The sequence below is a fragment of the Pristiophorus japonicus genome, chromosome 3 (genome assembly GCF_044704955.1).
Source record: "Pristiophorus japonicus isolate sPriJap1 chromosome 3, sPriJap1.hap1, whole genome shotgun sequence".
Taxonomy (NCBI): Eukaryota; Metazoa; Chordata; class Chondrichthyes; family Pristiophoridae; genus Pristiophorus; species Pristiophorus japonicus.
The window spans coordinates 14,852,115-14,870,540 of NC_091979.1; the positions used below are offsets into that span (position 1 = coordinate 14,852,115).

Genomic DNA, 18,426 nt, shown 5'->3' on the forward strand with positions numbered 1-18,426 from the left:
GGGGCAGAAACCAGATTGAAGAATGGCATAGAATGCAATGCTGATGGGGTGAGATGAAGAAAGGGTGGGAGGAGGCTGATGCGGATCAAAACACCGGCACGGACCAGATGGGCCGAATGGCCTGTTCCTGTGCTGTAAATGCAATGGAGTGACGACCACTGCTGGGCTTTGATCACCTGATCAGCTGGTTCTGCCTCACGCAGACCCATTGTTGCCGTTCTCGGTTGGGGAGGCCTGGTAAGTGCAGTGAACTCTTGTGTACATAAGAACATAAGAAATAGGAGCAGGAGTAGGCCATTTGGACCCTTGAGCTTGCTCCACTATTTAATACGATCATGGCTGATCTGATCATGGACTCAGCTCCACTTCCCCGCCCGCTCTCCATAACCCCTTACTCCCTTATCGGTTAAGAAACTGTCTATTTCTGTCTTAAATTTATTCAATGTCCCAGATTCCACAGCTCTCTAAGGCAGCGAATTCCACAGATTTACAACTCTGAGAGAAGAAATTTCTCCTCATCTCAGTTTTAAATGGGCGGCCCCTTATTCTAAGATCATGCCCTCTAGTTCTAGTCTCCCCCACCAGTGGAAACATCCTCTCTGCATCCACCTTGTCAAGCCCCCTCATAATCGTATACGTTTTAATAAGATCACCTCGCATTCTTCTGAATTCCAATGAGTAGAGGCCCAACCTCCTCAACCTTTCCTCATAAGTCAACCCCCTCATCCCTGGAATCAACCGAGTGAACCTTCTCTGAACTGCAAGTATATCCTTTCGTAAATATGGACAACAAAAGTGCACGCGGTACTCCGGGTGTGACCTCACCAATACCCTGTATAACTGTAACAAGACTTCCCTGCTTTTATACTCCATCCCCTTTAACATGGTTCCTCTTTGTTTGAGCAGGGCGGCAGCATGGCCCAGCCCAGGGTGGAGCGGGAGAGGAGCTACCCACGGAGGGCCGACCACCAGCGAGACAACGACCCGCCATACCCCGCCGACTACTCCAACAGCTACGGGCGGGCCCGCGGGGAGGCGCAGGACGCCGGCCAAAAGCACGCGAGCAGGGTGAAGGATTACAGTGCCGCTCCCAGCGACACTCGCCCTCAGGAAGGTAAGACCAAAGGAGGTGTGACCAAATGCACGAGAATTCCTGGGATGAGAGCGTTGTCCCACGAGACAGAAGAGCAAGACTTGCATTTATATCATTGTCCTAGGCAGTCCCTCGGAATCGAGGAAGACTTGCTTCCACTCTAAAAGTGAGTTCTCAGGTGACTGAACAGTCCAATACAGGAATTACAGTCTCTGTCACAGGTGGGACAGACAGTGGTTGGAGGAAAGGGTGGGTGGGGAGTCTGGTTTGCCGCACGCTCCTTCCGCTGCCTGCGCTTGGTTTCTGCACGCTCTCGGCGACGAGACTCGAGGTGCTCAGCGCCCTCCCGGATGCACTTCCTCCACTTTGGGTGGTCTTTGGCCAGGGATTCCCAGGGGCCAGTGGGGATGTTGCACTTTATCAGGGAGGCTTTAAGGATGTCTTTGAAGCATTCCCTCTGCCCACCTGGGGCTCGCTTGCCGTGTAAGTGTTCCGAGTAGAGCGCTTGCTTTGGGAGTCTCGTGTCGGACCTGCGGACCTGCCGCCCAATGTAGCTGGTCGAGTGTGGTCCGTGCTTCGATGCTGGGGATGTTGGCCTGAGCGAGAACACTGACGTTGGTGTGTCTGTCCTCCCAGGGGATTTGCACGATCTTGCGGAGGCATCGTTGGTGGTATTTCTCCACGATTTGAGATGTCTGCTGTACATGGTCCACGTCTCTGAACATACAGAGCCATACCTGCATTTATATAGCGCCTTTCACGACTACCGGACATCTCAAAGCGCTTTACAGCCAATGAAGTACTTTTGGAGTGTAGTCACTGTTGTAATGTGGGAAACGCGGCAGCCAATTTACACACAGAAAGCTCCCACAAACAGCAATGTGATAATGACCAGATAATCTGTTTTTTTGTTATGTTGATTGAGGGGTAAATATTAGCCCAGGACACCAGGGATAACTCCCCTGCTCTTCTTCAAAATAGTGCCATGGGATCTTTTACGTCTACCTGAGAGGGCAGACAGGGCTTCGGTTTAACGTCTCATCCGCAAGACAGCACCTCCGACACTGCAGCGCTCCCTCAGCACTGCCCTGGGAGTGTCAGCCTAGATTTTTGTGCTCGAGTCCCTGGAGTGGGACTTGAACCCACAACCGTCTGACTCAGGCGAGAGCGAGTGCTGCCCACTGAGTCACAGCTGACACCCATGGGGACAGATTGAGTCGATTGGGCCTAAGCTCCCTGGAGTTTAGAGGAATGAGAGGTGATCTCACTGAAACGTTTAAGATTCTGAGAGGGCTTGACAGGGTAGATGCAGGGAGGATGTTTCCCCCGGGCTGGGGAGTCTAGAACCAGGAGTCACAGTCTCAGGATAAGGGGTCGACCATTTAGGACTGAGATGAGGAGAAACTTCTTCACTCAGAGGGTGGTGAATCTTTGGAATTCTTTGCCCCAGAGGGCTGTGGAGGCTCAGTCATTGAGTATATTCAAGACAGAGAGAGATAGATTTTTGGATATTAAGGGAATCGAGGGATATGGGGACAGTGCAGGAAAGTGGAGTTGAGGTCGAAGATCAGCCGTGATCTCATTAATGGCGGACCAGGCTCGAGGGGCCGAATGGCCGACTCCTGCTCCTAATTCATATGTTCTTGTGTAAGGAGTTTCGGAGTTACAGGCTTACTATTTTGTTTCTCCTCTTTACCCCCTCTCCCCTTGCCTTCGCCAAATGGCCTCCCCAACGGTAATGGATGAGAAGTCATGAAGAAAAAGAATTTGCATTTATATTACTCATTTCCCAAAGCATTTAACAACCAATTACGTACTTGTTTTTTGAAGTGTTGTAATGTAGGAAACCCGGCAGCCAATTTGCGCACAGCAAGCTCCCACATACAGCAATGAGATAATGACCGGAAAATCTGTTCTTTTAGTGATATTGCTCGAGGTGTAATTTATTGGCCCCGGACCCCAGGGGAGAACAACTCCCCTGCTCTTGTTCAATATCGTTGGAAATTTCACGTCCACCTGAGAGGGCAAGTGGGTCGTCTGTTTGACGTCTCATTTAAAAGACGGGATCTCCGGCAGTGCAGCACTCCCGACAGTGCAGCACTGGGAGTGTCGGCCTAGATTTTATGTTCAAGTCTCCGGAGTGGGTCATGGATCCATGACCTGCTGACTCCGAGGTGAGAGTGCGGCCCACTGAGCGTCACGTGACATCCCAGCCCTTGCTGACGATATATGTCATGGTCGAGGTGATTTGTAATAGTTATGATTGGACCGATTGAGCCCGTCCCTTTCTGATCGACCAACCTCATCAATCTGACCGGCCATCTCCTCTATGCCTCAATCCTTTCTCTGTCCAGAAACACAGCCGTTAATATATCGCTTGCTTCAATGTCGTAGACTCATAGCTTCATAGAAACTCCCAGCACCGCAGGAGCGTGTATTGTGTAAGAACATAAGAAATAGGAGCAGGAGTCGGTCATTTGGCCCCTCGAGCCTGCTCCGCCATTCAATAAGATCATGGCTGATCCAATCAAGGACTCGGCTCCACTTCCCCGCCCGCTCCCCATAACCCTTTACTCCCTTATCGCTCAAAAATCTGTCTACCTCCGCCTTAAATAGATTCAATGACCCAGCCTCCACAGCTCTCCGGGGCAGAGAATTTCATAGATTTACAACCCTCAGAGAAGAAATTTCTCAGTTTTAAATGGGCGGCCCCTTATTCTGAGACTATGTCCCCTAGTTTTAGTTTCCCCTGTGAGTGGAAACATCCTCTCTGCATCCACCTTGTCGAGCCCTCTCATTACCTTATAAGTTTCAATAATGCCCCTGTGCGTAAGCTCACAGGTTTGTAGAGCTGTTGAATTGGGAGTGACTTAGCCAGTCACATGATGTTCGCAAGACTCAGTAAAACCCCAGCCAGTTGGGTTCGGGGGATCCACGATGGGGCAGGTGGTTGTGAGCCTGGTGGATGAACTGGTAATGTGTCGCGTGATTGTTAAACCAACTAGTTCTTAACAGCAATGTGTTGCTATGAATTCTTAAGCAAAGAACCCACGAAGCAAGTACATTACAGGGGCTGTTCGGCCCATCATGCCTGTGCCGGCTCTTTGAATCAGCAGAAGTGCTTCGTTCCACATTCCCACATTTTTGTCCGTAATCCTGTAAATTCCCCATGAAGCACCTGTCTGACTCCCTGTTAAAATTACTTATAGAATCAGCTTCCAGCACCTTTTGAGGAAGAGTGTTCCAGATCCCGACAAAAGTGTCTCTTCATCTCCACTTTAGATCTTTTTCCAATGATTTTGAATCTATGACCTCTAATTATTCACCCGCTCCCCGGAGGGAATATTTTTTCCCTATTTATCACTGGATGACCTTGAGAAGAGGAGCAGGGGCGTTCTCTGCGGTGTCCTGGGACCAATCTTCTCTTCTTCCGCAGTCTCTCGGAGTCGAGGATGACTTGCTTCCTCACTAACATGAGTTCTCCAGGTGACTGATGAGTCCAATGTGGGACCGACAGTCTCTGTCACAGGTGGGGCAGACGGAGGTTGGAGGGACGGGTGGGTGGGGGGTCTGGGCTGCCGTGTGCTCCTTCCGCTGTTTGCGCTTGGCTTCCGCGTGCTCCCGGCGAAGGGACTCGAGGTGTTCGGCGCCTTCCCGGATGCTCTTCCTCCACTTAGGGTGGTCTTGGGCCAGGGACTCCCGGTTGTCGGTGGGGATGTTACACTTTATCAAAGAGGCTTTGAGGGTGCCCTTGTAACGTTTCCTCTGGCCACCTGGGGCTCACTTGCCGCGTCGGAGTTCCGAGTAGAGCGCTTGTTTTTGGAGTCTAGTATCGGGCATGCGGGCGATGTGGCCCGCCCAATGGAGCTGATCGAGTGTGGTCAGTGCTTCGATGCTGGGGATGTGGGCCTGATCGAGAACACTGGCATTGGTACGTCTGCCCTCCCAGGGGATTTGCAGGATCTTGCAGAGGCAGCGCTGGTTGTGGTACTTCAGTGTTCTGAGGTGCCTGCTGTACATAGTCCATGTCTCTGAGCCATATAGGAGGGCGGGTATCACCACTGCTCTGTAGACCATGAGCTTGGTGCCGGGTTTGAGGTCCTGGTCTTCAAACACTTTCTTCCCGCGGCGACTGAAGGCTGCACTGGCACACTGAGGGCGGTGTTGGACCTCGTCATCGATGTCTGCCCTTGTTGACAGTAGGCTCCCGAGGTATGGAGAATGGTCCACGTAGTCCAAGGCCTCGTCGTGGATTTTGATAACCACAGGGGTGCAGTGCTGTGTGGCGGGGGCAGGTTGGTAGAGGACCTTTGTCTTACGGATATTTAGTGTAAGGCCCATGCTCTCGTACACCTCGGTGAAGGTGTTGATGAAGGTTTGGAGTTTGGCCCCTGAGTGTGCGCAGACACAAGCATCGTCCACATATTGTAATTCAATCAACATCACTAAAAAAAACAGATTATCTAGTCTTTATCACTGTGCGCAAATTGGCTGCCACGTTTCCTATCATCATCATCATTATAGGCAGTCCCTCGAATCGAGGGTGACTTGGTTCCACATCAAAAAGTTCACAGGTGTTTCAATAAAGCACCTAAAATTCCAGGTCCGAACTAAGTCTTGGAGGGTGGAAGATGCCTGTGGGTGGATTTTTTTAACGTGTGGTGGCCGTTGCACACCAGCCACCACACGGGCTTGACAGAGCTAGGTCTTGGTCCAGTGGCAAGGGTTATCCAAGACGACTGGAGACCTGCTCTGCTGCACGGACCTAGTGCACGCACGTATCGCAGTGTGGGCTGGGCCCGTGCTGCCCCTGGGCCCTCGCCTCATCCGGGCCCCGAACTCACCCCTCTCCCGGGCATCCCTCTGCAATCTCTCGCTGCTCCTTTGCCCTGACCTTGCCGCTCCTGCTGTACCTGCCCACGCTCCAATCACCGACCTGGATCTTGGTGACGTCACTCTTCACTGCCGTTGCTCTCCTGCTCCAGCACGTGCTGCTCCCTGGAGTGGTACGCCGCCATGCTGCTCCTTCCGCTCCCCGGCCTGCTCCGATGGTGCTCGCAGGCCGGGGGCCGCTCAGCCTGCTGGGCCAGGCCGCCACGCTGCTCCTTCCGCTCCCCGGCCTGCTCCGATGGTGCTCGCAGGCCGGGGGCCGCTCAGCCTGCTGGGCCAGGCCTCCATGCTGTTCCTTCCATTCCCCGGCCTTGCAACAGTGACTACACGCCAAAAGTGCTTCATTGGCAGAATAGCGCTTTGGGAAGTCCTGAGGTTGTGATAAGCACTATATAAATGCAAGTTCTTTCTATGAAGTCTTTCTAAGTGAAGCTGTCACTGATTAAACAAAGATCTACGTACTCGGCAAATACTCCCACGCACCCTCGCAGCTAAAATTAATCTTGCGTGGGCTCATTGCTTTTCCTGTAATATATTAGTAATACCTTCCAGAAAGTGTGAGTGTGTGTGGCTGTTTTTGTCAGCGAGAGACGGTGAAATCTCGACTCAAGTCAGTCACCCAGTGGCATTTTTGAGATGATTTATACGTGTGTTTTTTTTTTGATGGGGAGAGAGAGTAAGAAAAACATTTTTGAATACATTTCATTAATAAAACCGGCTGCACCAAACTTTGGCACTTTTTGAGGAGATAACTTTTTTGGGGGAGGGTTGAGACTAATTTGGCACCAGGATGCAACATTAGAAAGGGGGAATAAAGTGCTCAAAGAATTGGGTGTGGCAGAGAGCACCATAGTAAGAAATAGCAAGGTATTAGGTGAGGTCAGACTAAGAGAAGAACACAGGATGGTCTAAGATGTGTTTACGGTGTATGTATGCGAATGCACAAACCGTAGTGAACACGGTCAGTGAGCTGCAGGCGCAAATAGCCACATGGGAATATGGTGTTGTGGCTGTTATATCTGTAATGCACTTATGAATGACTCCACGAGGCAATGTGTTGTACTCAAACTGTAGTGACCTTGGTGCTTTATTCGTAACTCCACAGTGAGGCACAAGCATGGTGGGCAGCCTTTTATACTGGGCCCTGCACACTATGCAGGTGACCCTCAGGTCTCCCACCGCAGTGCCCTCTGGTGGACAGCCTCTGCCACATGGGGCAGGAAACCCCGGTCTCCACCAGTGGCACCCTCTAGTGGTGCCAGCATAGTATATACACAGTGTAAACCTTATTGACAGTACATCAGGTAACAATGCAACTATACAGTGACTGCACAGAGAGTATATCTATCGTCTGCAAATACACCAGTGGCAATAACTGAGACCTGGCTCAATAAAGGGCAGGATTGGGTCTGAAATATTCCTGGTTATAAGGTGTTCAGGAAAGATAGAAGGTGGGGTGGCAGTATTGGTTAAGGGACATGTTACAGTGCTGGAGCAACAGGATATCCTGGAGGGGTCAAGGACACTATCTATATGGCTAGAGATAAGAAATAATAGAGGTGCCATTACACTACCAGGTGTATTCTATAGACCACAACTAGTGGGAAAGATACGGAGAAATTACATAGCAGTGCAAGAACTATAGAGTAATAATATTGGGGAACTTCACCTATCCTAATAGAGGCCTCAATTTTTATCGAGCCCAATTTCTGGCGTACTTGCCCGAGTTGCGCCGCTTCATTGCGTCCATAGATGCGTCAGGAAAAAATCTTGATAGTTTCCCCAATGTTTGGCCTCTACTCTGCAGCCGCGCAACGTGGTCAGTCGCCTCGGGGGGGAGGGGGGGTGGGGGCAGAGCCTGCGGTCTGCGTTGAAAAAAGGTGCCGGGACTTCTGCGCATGCGCGATGGGAAAAAGTGATGTTCCTGACGTCTCTGAAATGACCGCGCATGCGCAGTAGCGCTCCGAACTGCAGAGCCAAAACCGTATAATACAAGTCAGAGGAGGAAGTGTTCTGGTCAGAGTAACCAAGGAGCAAGGGGGGGCATTCAAGCATTGGAGGCAGTGCAGGGAGCAGCCACAAGGCAAAGCTAATGTCAAAGCTCTGAGTGAGTTGCCTTCCTGGTCCGCTGTGGTGAGTACTACCCCCATTCTGGGGAATGAGGAGGGGCAAGTGGAGCAAGTGTCAGTAGGGGAACATTTAGGCAACAGTGATCATAGTATCATAAGGTTTAGATTAGCGAGGGGAAAAGAACAGGGAGCAATCGAGAGTAAAAATGTTTAACTGGGCGAAGGCCAATTTCAGTGGCATAAGAACAGATCTGATCCTGGGAAACTAGAATTGCAGATTGTCAGGCAGAACTGTAGTGGAACAATGGGCTGCCTTTTAAAGAGAAAATAGTTCAGGTGCAGTCGAGATACATTCACCACTAGGGAAAAAGCAGGGCATCTAAAGCCATGGCTCCCTAGATGACAAAACAGAGAGAGAATGTGATGAAGCAGAAAAAGAGTGTGTAGGACAGATGTCAGGTTGCTAATATATCTGAGAATCCGGCTATTTAGAGAAAGGTCAGAAGAGAAGGCAAAAACAAAATAAGAGGGGCAAAGCGAGGGTATGAGAATAGAATGGCAGCTAACATAAAAGGGAATTCAAAAGAAAGAATGAATTGACATTTGTATAGCGCCTTTCACAACCACCGGACGTCTCAAAATGCTTTACAACCAATGAAGTACTTTTGGAGTGTAGTCACTGTTGTAATGTGTGAAAGTCTTCTATAGGCATATAAATAGTAAACGGTTAGTAAGAGGAGGGGTGGGACCGATTAAGGACCAAAATGGAGACCTACGCACGGAGGCCGGGGGCATGGCTGAGGTACTAAATGAATACTTTCCATCTGTCTTCACTAAGGAAGAAGATGCTGCCATAGACACAGTGAAAGAGGAGGTAGTGGAGACACTTGATAGGATGAACATTGATAAAGAAGAGGAAAGACTGGCTGTACTTAAAGTAGATAAATCACCAGGACCGGATGGGATGCATCCTAGGATGCTGAGGGAAGTAAAGGTGGAAATCACGGAGGTACTGGCCATAATTTTCCAATCCTCCTTGGATACGGGGTGGTGCCCGGAGACTGGAGAATTGAAATGTTACACCCTTGTTCAAAAAGGGTGCAAGGATAAACCCAGCAACTACAGGCCAGTCAGTTTAACCTCGGTGGTGGGGCAGCTTTTAGAAATGATAATCAGGGAAAAAATTAATAGTCGCTTGGATAAGTATGGATTAATTAAGCAAAGCCAGCACGGATTTGTTAAAGGCAAATCGTGTTTAACTCACTTGATGGAGCTTTTGGATGAGGTAAAAGAGAAGGTTGATGAGGGCAATGCAGTTGATGTGGTGTACATAGAGTTCCAAAAGGCATTTGATAAAGTGCCACATAACAGGCTTTCCAGCAAAGTTGAAGCCCATGGAATAAAAGGGACAGTGGCAGTATGGATACGGAATTGGCTCAGTGACAGGTAACAGAGAGTAGTGGGGAATGGTTGTTTTTCGGACTGGAGGAAGATACACAGTGGTGTTCCTCAGGGGTCGGTACTGGGACCACTGCTTTTCTTGATATATATTAGTTTTGGTCTCCTTATTACTTGCATTGGAGGCAGTTCAAAGAAGGTTCACTGAGTTGATTCCTGGGATGAGGGGGGTTGATTTATGAAAAAAGGTTGTGCCTATACTCATTGGAATTTAGAAGAATGAGAGGTGATCTTATTGAAATGTATAAGATTCTGAGGGGGGTTGACCGGGTAGATGCAGAGAGGATGTTTCCCCTCGTGGGGGAATCTAGAACTAGGGGGCATAGTTTCAGAATAAGGGGTCGCCCATTTAGAATTGAGATGAGGAGAAATTTCTTCTGAGGGTTGTAAATCTGTGGAATTCTCTCCCCCAGAGAGCTGTGGAGGCTGGGTCATTGAATATATTTGACAGGTTTTTGAGCGATGAGGGAATAAAGGGTTATGGGGAGCGGGCAGGGAAGTGGAGCTGAGGCCAAAATCAGATCAGCCATGATCTTATTAAATGGTGGAGCAGGCTCAAAGGGCCAAATGGTCTACTCCTGCTCCTGCTCCTATTTCTTATGTTCTTCTATTAATGACTTGGATGTGGGTATACAAGGCACAATTTCAAAATTTGCAGATGACACAAAACTTGGAAGAAAAGTGAACAGTGAGGAGGGGAGTGATTGACTTCAGGAAGACAGGAATGGGCGGATATGTGGCAGATGAAGTTTAGCGCAGAAAAGTGCAAAGTGATGTATTTTTGTAGGAAGAACGAGGAGAGGTAATATAAACTAAAGGGTACAATTCAAAGGGGGATGCATGGACAGAGAGACCTGGGGGTATATGGGCACAAATCGTTGAAGGTGGCAGGGCAGGTTGAGAAAGTGGTTATAAAAGCATACGGGATCCTGGGCTTCATAAATAGAGGCATAGGGTACAAAAGCAAGGAGGTTATGGTGAACCTTTATAAAACACTGGTTCGGCCTCAACTGGAGTATTGTGTCCAATTCTGGGCACCGTACTTTAGGAAGGATGTGAAGGCCTTAGAGAGGGTGCAAAAAAGATTTACGAGAATGATTCCAGGGATGAGGTACTTCAGTTGCGTGGGTAGACTGGAGAAGCTGGGGTTGTTAGAGCAGAGAAGGTTGAGAGGAGATTTGATAGAGGTGTTCAAAATCATGAGGGTTCTGGACAGAGTGGATAGAGAGAAACTGTTCCGATTGGTGGAAGGGTCGAGAACCAGAGGACACAGATTTAAGGTGATTGGCAGAAGGTCCAAAGGCAACATGAGGAACAACTTTTTTACACAGCGAGTGGTTAGGATCTGGAATGCGCTGCCTGAGAGGGTGGTGGAGGCAGAATCAATCATGGCTTTCAAAAAGGATAAGTAGCTGGAGGAAAAAGATTTTCGGGGGTGTGGGACTATTTAAGAGCCGGCACGGACTCGACAGGCCGAATGGCCTCCTTCCATGCTATAACCGTTCGATGATTCGATTCTAATATTCAAACATTTTGGAACGCGTCACGATATGTGTCGTGCCACGAGTTGGTAGATTCTCTGCTCCTTTAAAGTTCGACCGTACACGTCACTAAACGAACATTCTGCGTCATCTCATTCCTACCCTCCCGCCCGATTCCATGCCTATGATGATGGTGGGTCAGGTAACAATCCAGAGATTATTACCTTTTGAGGTTCTGCTTTTTAATTTGGACTCAAACTCCCTGGGCAGAGGTGTGTGTGTGTGGGGGGGGCAATATATTTCTTGAGCTGTAAATGGAAGATAGAAAAAACTAAAAATACCATCACTCAGCTGGATTTCCATGCTGCACATAATTGGGCCCCCATGTCTCGGACGTCACTGGTGATGTCAACGCTGCTATAAATTTCCCAGGCAAACTATCACACCAACCCACACACACAGGCTGACACTTTGGATTCACACAGCCTGCGTATTCCTCCTGCAATTACCCATTCTCTTGACATATCGCAGGTCAGCTCGGATTGCACAAGCTGGGTTTGGATGAATCACCCAGCACAGGAGGCGGCAGCTCGGCCCATCCTGTCCGTGCCAGCTCTGTGAAAGTCGCCATCATAGGCAGTCCCTCGGAATCGAGGAAGACTTGCTTCCACTCTTAAAATGAGTTCTTAGGTGGCTGAACAGTCCGATACGAGAACCACAGTCCCTGTCACAAGTCGGGCACATAGTCGCTGAGGGAAAGGGTGGGTGGGGAGTCTGGTTTGCCGCACGCTCCTTCCGCTGCCTGCGCTTGGTTTCTGCATGCTCTCAGCGACGAGACTCGAGGTGCTCAGCGCCCTCCCGGATGCACTTCCTCCACTTAGGGCGGTCTTTGGCCAGGGACTCCCAGGTGTCGGTGGGGATGTTGCACTTTATCAGGGAGGCTTTGAGGGTGTCCCTGTAACATTTCCGCTGCCCACCTGGGGGCTCACTTGCCGTGAAGGAGTTCTGAGTAGAGCGCTTGCTTTGGGAGTCTCGTGTCTGGCATGTGGACATTGTGGCCCACCCAGCGGAGCTGACTCTGCAATCGACATCTGAGCCTCCTGCAGCGGCGACCTGGACATCTCTTTCCTGCCCCCCCGGCGACCTCCGACCTCGACGTCGTCCCAGCTGCACCACTCAATCCCCGACCCTTGATGACGCCCGGATTTGTTACTAGTCTTGTAGTAAAGGAGCCTCGGGGGGAAGAGTGATCCTAATATGATAGAATTTCATGTTGAGTTTGAGAGTGATGTAGTTAAATCCAAAACTAGGGTCTTAAATTGAAGCAAAGCCAATCACATAGGTGTGAGGGGTGAGTTGGCTAAGGTAGATTGGGAAATTAGATTATAAGGTATGATGGTGGATAAGCAGTGACAAACATTTAAAGAAATAATTCATAATTCTCAATGAATATACGTTCCCTTGAGGAATATAAACTCAATTGGAAAAGTACCAACCATAGAAACAGAGAAATTTACAGGGCAGAAGGAGGCCATTTCGGCCCATCGTGTCCGCGCCGGCCGACAAAGAGCCGCACGGCCCTCGGTCAGCAGCCCTGAAGGTTACACATAAACCTATCAACAATGACGGAAAGGAAAAGAGCTAACTAGAGAAGTTAACAATAGTATTAGATTAAAAGAAGATACTTAAATATGGGAAAAAGAGTCGTATGCCTGAGAATTGGGAGGGTTTTGGAAATAACAAAGGATGAGCAAGAGATTGATGAAGAAAGGAAAACAGAATATGAGCGTAAACTAGCAAGAAATATAAAATCAGATTTGAAGAGCTTTTATAAGTACAGGCAACTCTCGATTATCCGGGTCCCTCGGGGATTGGGCTATGCCAGGTAAACGATTTCTCCATTAGAGCAAGTTGACATTATAAAGTTAAATCTTCAATGAATAAATACTGTGCAATAAGCTACAAACAGTAACAAGGCAGTTAAGTATGGACATTACCAGCATGCATGCAGGTGGCCTCAAGGAGATTGTCTAGCTTCGGTATTCCGGAGCGCGCTGCCTTCCCGAGCCGAATGGACTCCGAACGCACCGGCCCGATGCCTTCCCGGGTCGAAAGGTCTCCGATGTCAGCGGCAGCAGCGAGAGACAGCGGCTGCAGCAGTGTGCATACACGCGGAATTTTAAATACCGTTACAAATGTTTCCCGTTCCATCCGTGTGCAGATAATCGAGAGTCGCCTTAAGGGAGAGTTTTGCAAAAGTTAAAGTAGGTCCCTTAGAGGCAAGACAGGAAAAATTATAATGCGCAATACAGAAATGGTAAAGACCGTAAACAAATATTTTGTGTACATCTTCACAGTAAGGAAAAAAGAACATAGGAAATAGTGGGGAACCAAGGGTCCAATAAGAGTGGGGAACTTAAAGTAGTTAATATCAGTAAAGAAAAAAGTATTGGAGAAATGGATGGGATGAAAAGCTGACATTGCCTGAACCTGACGGCCTACATCCTCGGGTTTTAAGAGGTGGCTGCAGAGATAGTGGATGGTTTTGATCTTCGATTCTGGAATGGTCCCATGGATTGGAAGGTAACAAATATAACCCTGTTATTCAAGAAAGGAGGGAGAGAGAAAACCAGGAAATACAAGCCAGTCAGCCTGACATCAGTAATAGGGAAATTGCTGGAATCTGTTATCAGGGAAGAAAGACTGGATCGATTATATTCACTGGAATTTAGAAGAATGAGAGGGGATCTCATAGAAACATATAAAATTCTGACGGGATTGGACAGGTTAGATGCAGGAAGAATGTTCCCGATGTTGGGGAAGTCCAGAACCAGGGGTCATAGTCTAAGGATAAGGGATGAGCCATTTAGGACCGAGATGAGGAGAAACTTCTTCACTCAGAATTGTGAACCTGTGGAATTCTCTTCCACAGAAAGTTGTTGAGGCCAGTTCGTTAGATATATTCAAAAGGGAGTTAGATATGGCCCTTACGGCTAAAGGGATCAAGGGGTATGGAGAGAAAGCAGGAATGGGATACTGAGGTGAATGATCAACCATGATCTTATTGAATGGTGGTGCAGGCTCGAAGGGCCGAAAGGCCTACTCCTGCACCTATTTTCTATGTTTCTGTGTATGTTTCTATAGTAACAGGGCACTTAGAAAATCATAATATGATTAGACAGATTGAACATGGTTTTTGAAAGGGAATCGGTGTTTTAAAAAAATGTATTATTTTTCTGAAGATATTCCTAGCAGGTTAGGTAAAGGGGAACTAGTGGATATCGTCGTTGTCTTCTAAGGCAGTCCCTCGAATCGAGGATGACTTGTTTCCACACTGAGTTCAATGAGTTCACAGGTGTTTCAATGAAGGACCTATTATCCAGGTCCCGAACTACATGTTGAAGGGTGGAAGATGCCTGTGCGTGGATTTTTTTAACGTGTGGTGACTGTTGCACACCAGCCACCACACGGGCTTGACAGAGCTAGGTCTTGGTCCAGTGGCAAGGATTACCCAAGATGACTGGAGACCAGCTCTGCTGCACGTACCCAGTGCGCACATATATCTCAGTGTGGGCTGGCCCGTGCTGCCCCTGTGCCCTCGCCTCTTCTGTGGATGTAGTCATAGAATAGAATGGTGATAGCACAGAAGGAGGCCATTCGGCCCTTCGAGCCCGTGCCGGCTCTCTGCAAGAGCACTTCAGTGAGTCCCACTCACCCGCCCTTTCCCCGTAACCCTGCTTCAGTTATTTTTCCAGTTTCCTTTTGAAAGCCACGGTTGAGTCTGCCTCCATCACCCTTTCGGGCAGTGTATTTGGATTTTCAAAAGGCATTCAATAACGTGCCACACAAGAGGTTGTGACACAGGATCAGGGCTCATGGGATTGGGAGTAATATATTGGTATGAATAGAGGATTGAGAACGGGAACAGAAAACAGACAACAAGAATCATTTTCCAGTTGGCAGGCAGAAACCATGGAGAAGAACCCAGCAAGTAAAACAACGGAATCACCTTGGGGTGGCTGGAGACATTCGGGAATGGTCCGTGAGATATTGTACATAGTTACTCATCGTCTGACTTCAGAATACTGTCAGCCCATTGCCCCTTTTCAATGAGTTCCTTATCCTAAGTTGCTTGCTCCATTTAAACGCACAGGGAAGGGATTATAGTCAACTTAGAAACATAGAAACATAAAAAATAGTTGCAGGAGTAGGCTATTCGGCCCTTCAAGCCTGCACCACCATTCAATAAGATCATGGCTGATCATTCCCTCAGTACCCCTTTCCCGCTTTCTCTCCATACCCCTTGATCTCTTTAGCCGTAAGGGCCATATCTAACTCCCTCTTGAATATATCCAATGAACTGGCATCAACAACTCTCTGCGGCAGGGAATTCCACAGGTTAACAACTCTCTGAGTGAAGTAGTTTCTCCTCATCTCAGTCCTAAATGGCCTACCCCTTATCCTAAGACTATGTCCCCTGGTTCTGGACTTCCCCAACATCGGGAACATTCTACCCGCATCTAATCTGTCCAGTCCCGTCAGAATCTTTTTTGTTTCTATAAGATCCCCTCTCATCCTTCTAAACTCCGATGTATAAAGGACCAGTTGATCCAGTCTCTCCTCATAGGTCAGTCCAGCCATCCCGGGAATCAGTCTGGTGAATCTTCGCTGCACTCCCTCAATAGCAAGAATGTCCTTCCTCAGATTAGGAGACCAAAACTGAACACAATATTACAGGTGAGGCCTTACCAAGGCCCTGTACAACTGCAGTAAGATGGCCCTGCTCCTATACTCAAATCCCCTAGCTATGAAGGCCAACATACCATTTGCTGCCTTCGCCTGCTGTACCTATATGCCAACTTTCAATGATTGATGAACCATGACACTCAGATCTCGTTGCACCTCCCCTTTTCCTAATCTGCTGCCATTCAGATAATATTCTGCCTTTGCGTTTTTGCCCCCAAAGTGGATAACCTCACATTTATCCACATTATATTGCATCTGCCATGCATTTGCCCACTCACCTAACCTGTCTAATCACCCTGCAGCCTCTTAACGTCCCCCTCACAGCTCACACCGCCACCCAGTTTAGTGTCATCTGCAAATTTGGAGATATTACACTCAATTCCTTCATCTAAATCATTGATGTATATTGTAAAGAGCTGGGGTCCCAGCACAGCCCTGCGGCACTCCACTAGTCACTGCCTGCCATTCTGAAAAGGACCTGTTTATCCCGACTCTCTGCTTCCTGTCTGCCAATCAGTTCTCTATCCACGTCAGTACATTACCCCCAATACCATGTGCTTTGATTTTGCACACCAAACTCTTGTGTGGGATCTTGTCAAAAGCCTTTTGAAAGTCCAAATACACCAATCCGCTGGTTCTCTCTTGTGCACTCGACTAGTTACATCCTCAAAACATTCCAGAAGATTTGTCAAGCATGATTTCCCTTTCATAAATCCATGCTGACTTGGACTGATCCTGTCACTGCTTTCCAAATGTGCTGCTATTTCATCCTTAATAATTGATTCCAACATTTTCCCCACTACTGATGTCAGGCTAACCGGTCTATAATTACCCGCTTTCTCTCTCCCTCCCTTTTTAAAAAGTGGTGTTACATTAGCTACCCTCCAGTCCATAGGAACTGATCCCGAGTCGATAGACTGTTGGAAAATGATCACCAATGCATCCACTATTTCTAGGAGCACTGCCTTAAGTACTCTGGGATGCAGACTATCGGGCCCTGGGGGTTTATCGGCCTTCAATCCCATCAATTTCCCTAACACAATTTCCCGCCTAATAATGATACCCTTCAGTTCCTCCTTCTCACTAGATCCTCGATCCCCTAGCACTTCCAGAAGGTTATTTGTGTCTTCCTTTGTGAAGACAGAATCAAAGTATTTGTTCAATTGGTCTGCCATTTCTTTGTTCCCCGTTATAAATTCACCTGAATCCGACTGCAAGGGACCTACATTTGTCTTCACTAATCTTTTTCTCTTCACATATCTATAGAAGCTTTTGCAGTCAGTTTTTATGTTCGCGGCAAGCTTCTTCTCGTACTCTATTTTCCCCCTCTTAATTAAACCCTTTGTCCTCTTCTGCTGAATTCTAAATTTCTCCCAGTTCTCAGGGTTGCTGCTTTTTCTGGCCAATTTATATGCCTCTTCCTTGGATTTATCACTATCCTTAATTTCCCTTGTTAGCCATGGTTGAGCCACCTTCCCCATTTTATTTTTACTCCAGACAGGGATGTACAATTGCTGAAGTTCATCCATATGATCTTTAAATGTTTGACATTGCTTATCCACCGTCAACCCTTTAAGTATCATTTGCCAGTCTATTCTAGCCAATTCACGCCTCAAACCATCGAAGTTACCTTTCCTTAAGTTCAGGAGCCTGGTTTCTGAATTAACTGTGTCACTCTCCATCTTAATGAAGAATTTTACCATGTTATGGTCACTCTTCCCCAAGGAGACTTGCACAACAAGATTGCTAATTAGTCCCTTCTCATTACACATCACCCAGTCTCTCATTACACATCACCCAGTCTAGGATGGCCAGCTCCCTAGTTGGTTCCTCGACGCATTGGTGAAGAAAACCATCCCTAATACACTCCAGGAAATCCTCTTCCACTGCATTGCTACCAATTTGGTTAGCCCAATCAATATGTAGATTAAAGTCACCCATGACAACTGCTGTACCTTTATTGCATGCATCCCTAATTTCTTGTTTGATGCTGTCCCCAATCTCACTACTACTGTTTGGTGGTCTGTACACAACTCCCACTAGCGTTTTCTGCCCCTTGGTATTCCGCAGCTCTACCCATACCAATTCCACATCATCCAGGCTAATGTCCTTTCTTACTATTGCATTAATTTCCTCTTTAACCAGCAATGCCACCCTGCCTCCTTTTCCTTTCTGTCTATCCTTCCTAAATGTTGAATACCCTTGGATGTTGAGTTCCCAGCCTTGGTCAACCTGGAGCCATGTCTCCATGATACCAATTACATCGTATCCGTTAACTGCTATCTGCACAGTTAATTCATCCACCTTATTCCGAATACTCCTCGCATTGAGGCACAGCGCATTCAGGCTTGTCTTTCTCGCACACTTTGCCCCTTTAGAATTTTTCTGTAATGAGGGCCTTTTTGCTTTTTGCTTTAGGTTTCTCTGCCCTCCACTTTTACTTTTCTTCTTTCTATCTTTTGCTTCTTCCCCCATTCTACTTCCCTCTGTCTCCCTGCATCGGTTCCCATCCCCCTGCCATATTAGTTTAACTCCTCCCCAGCAGCAATAGCAAACACTCCCCCAAGGACATTGGTTCCGATCCTGCCCAGGTGCAGACCGTCCGGTTTGTACTGGCCCCACCTCCCCCAGAACCGGTTCCAATGTCCCAGGAATTTGAATCCCTCCCATGGAAACCTAAAACCTAAAA

General features: G+C 48.0%; 1 protein-coding gene across 1 annotated transcript in view; it reads left to right on the forward strand.

Annotated features, from left to right (window-relative positions):
- LOC139259661 (receptor-type tyrosine-protein phosphatase-like N) overlaps positions 1 to 18,426 on the forward strand; it is a 364,010-nt gene that overhangs the window by 74,126 nt on the left and 271,458 nt on the right. Inside the window, exon 6 of the mRNA XM_070875205.1 lies at positions 907 to 1,114. Coding sequence (XP_070731306.1) covers positions 907 to 1,114 — 208 coding nt within the window. The remainder of the gene's footprint in view (positions 1 to 906; positions 1,115 to 18,426) is intronic.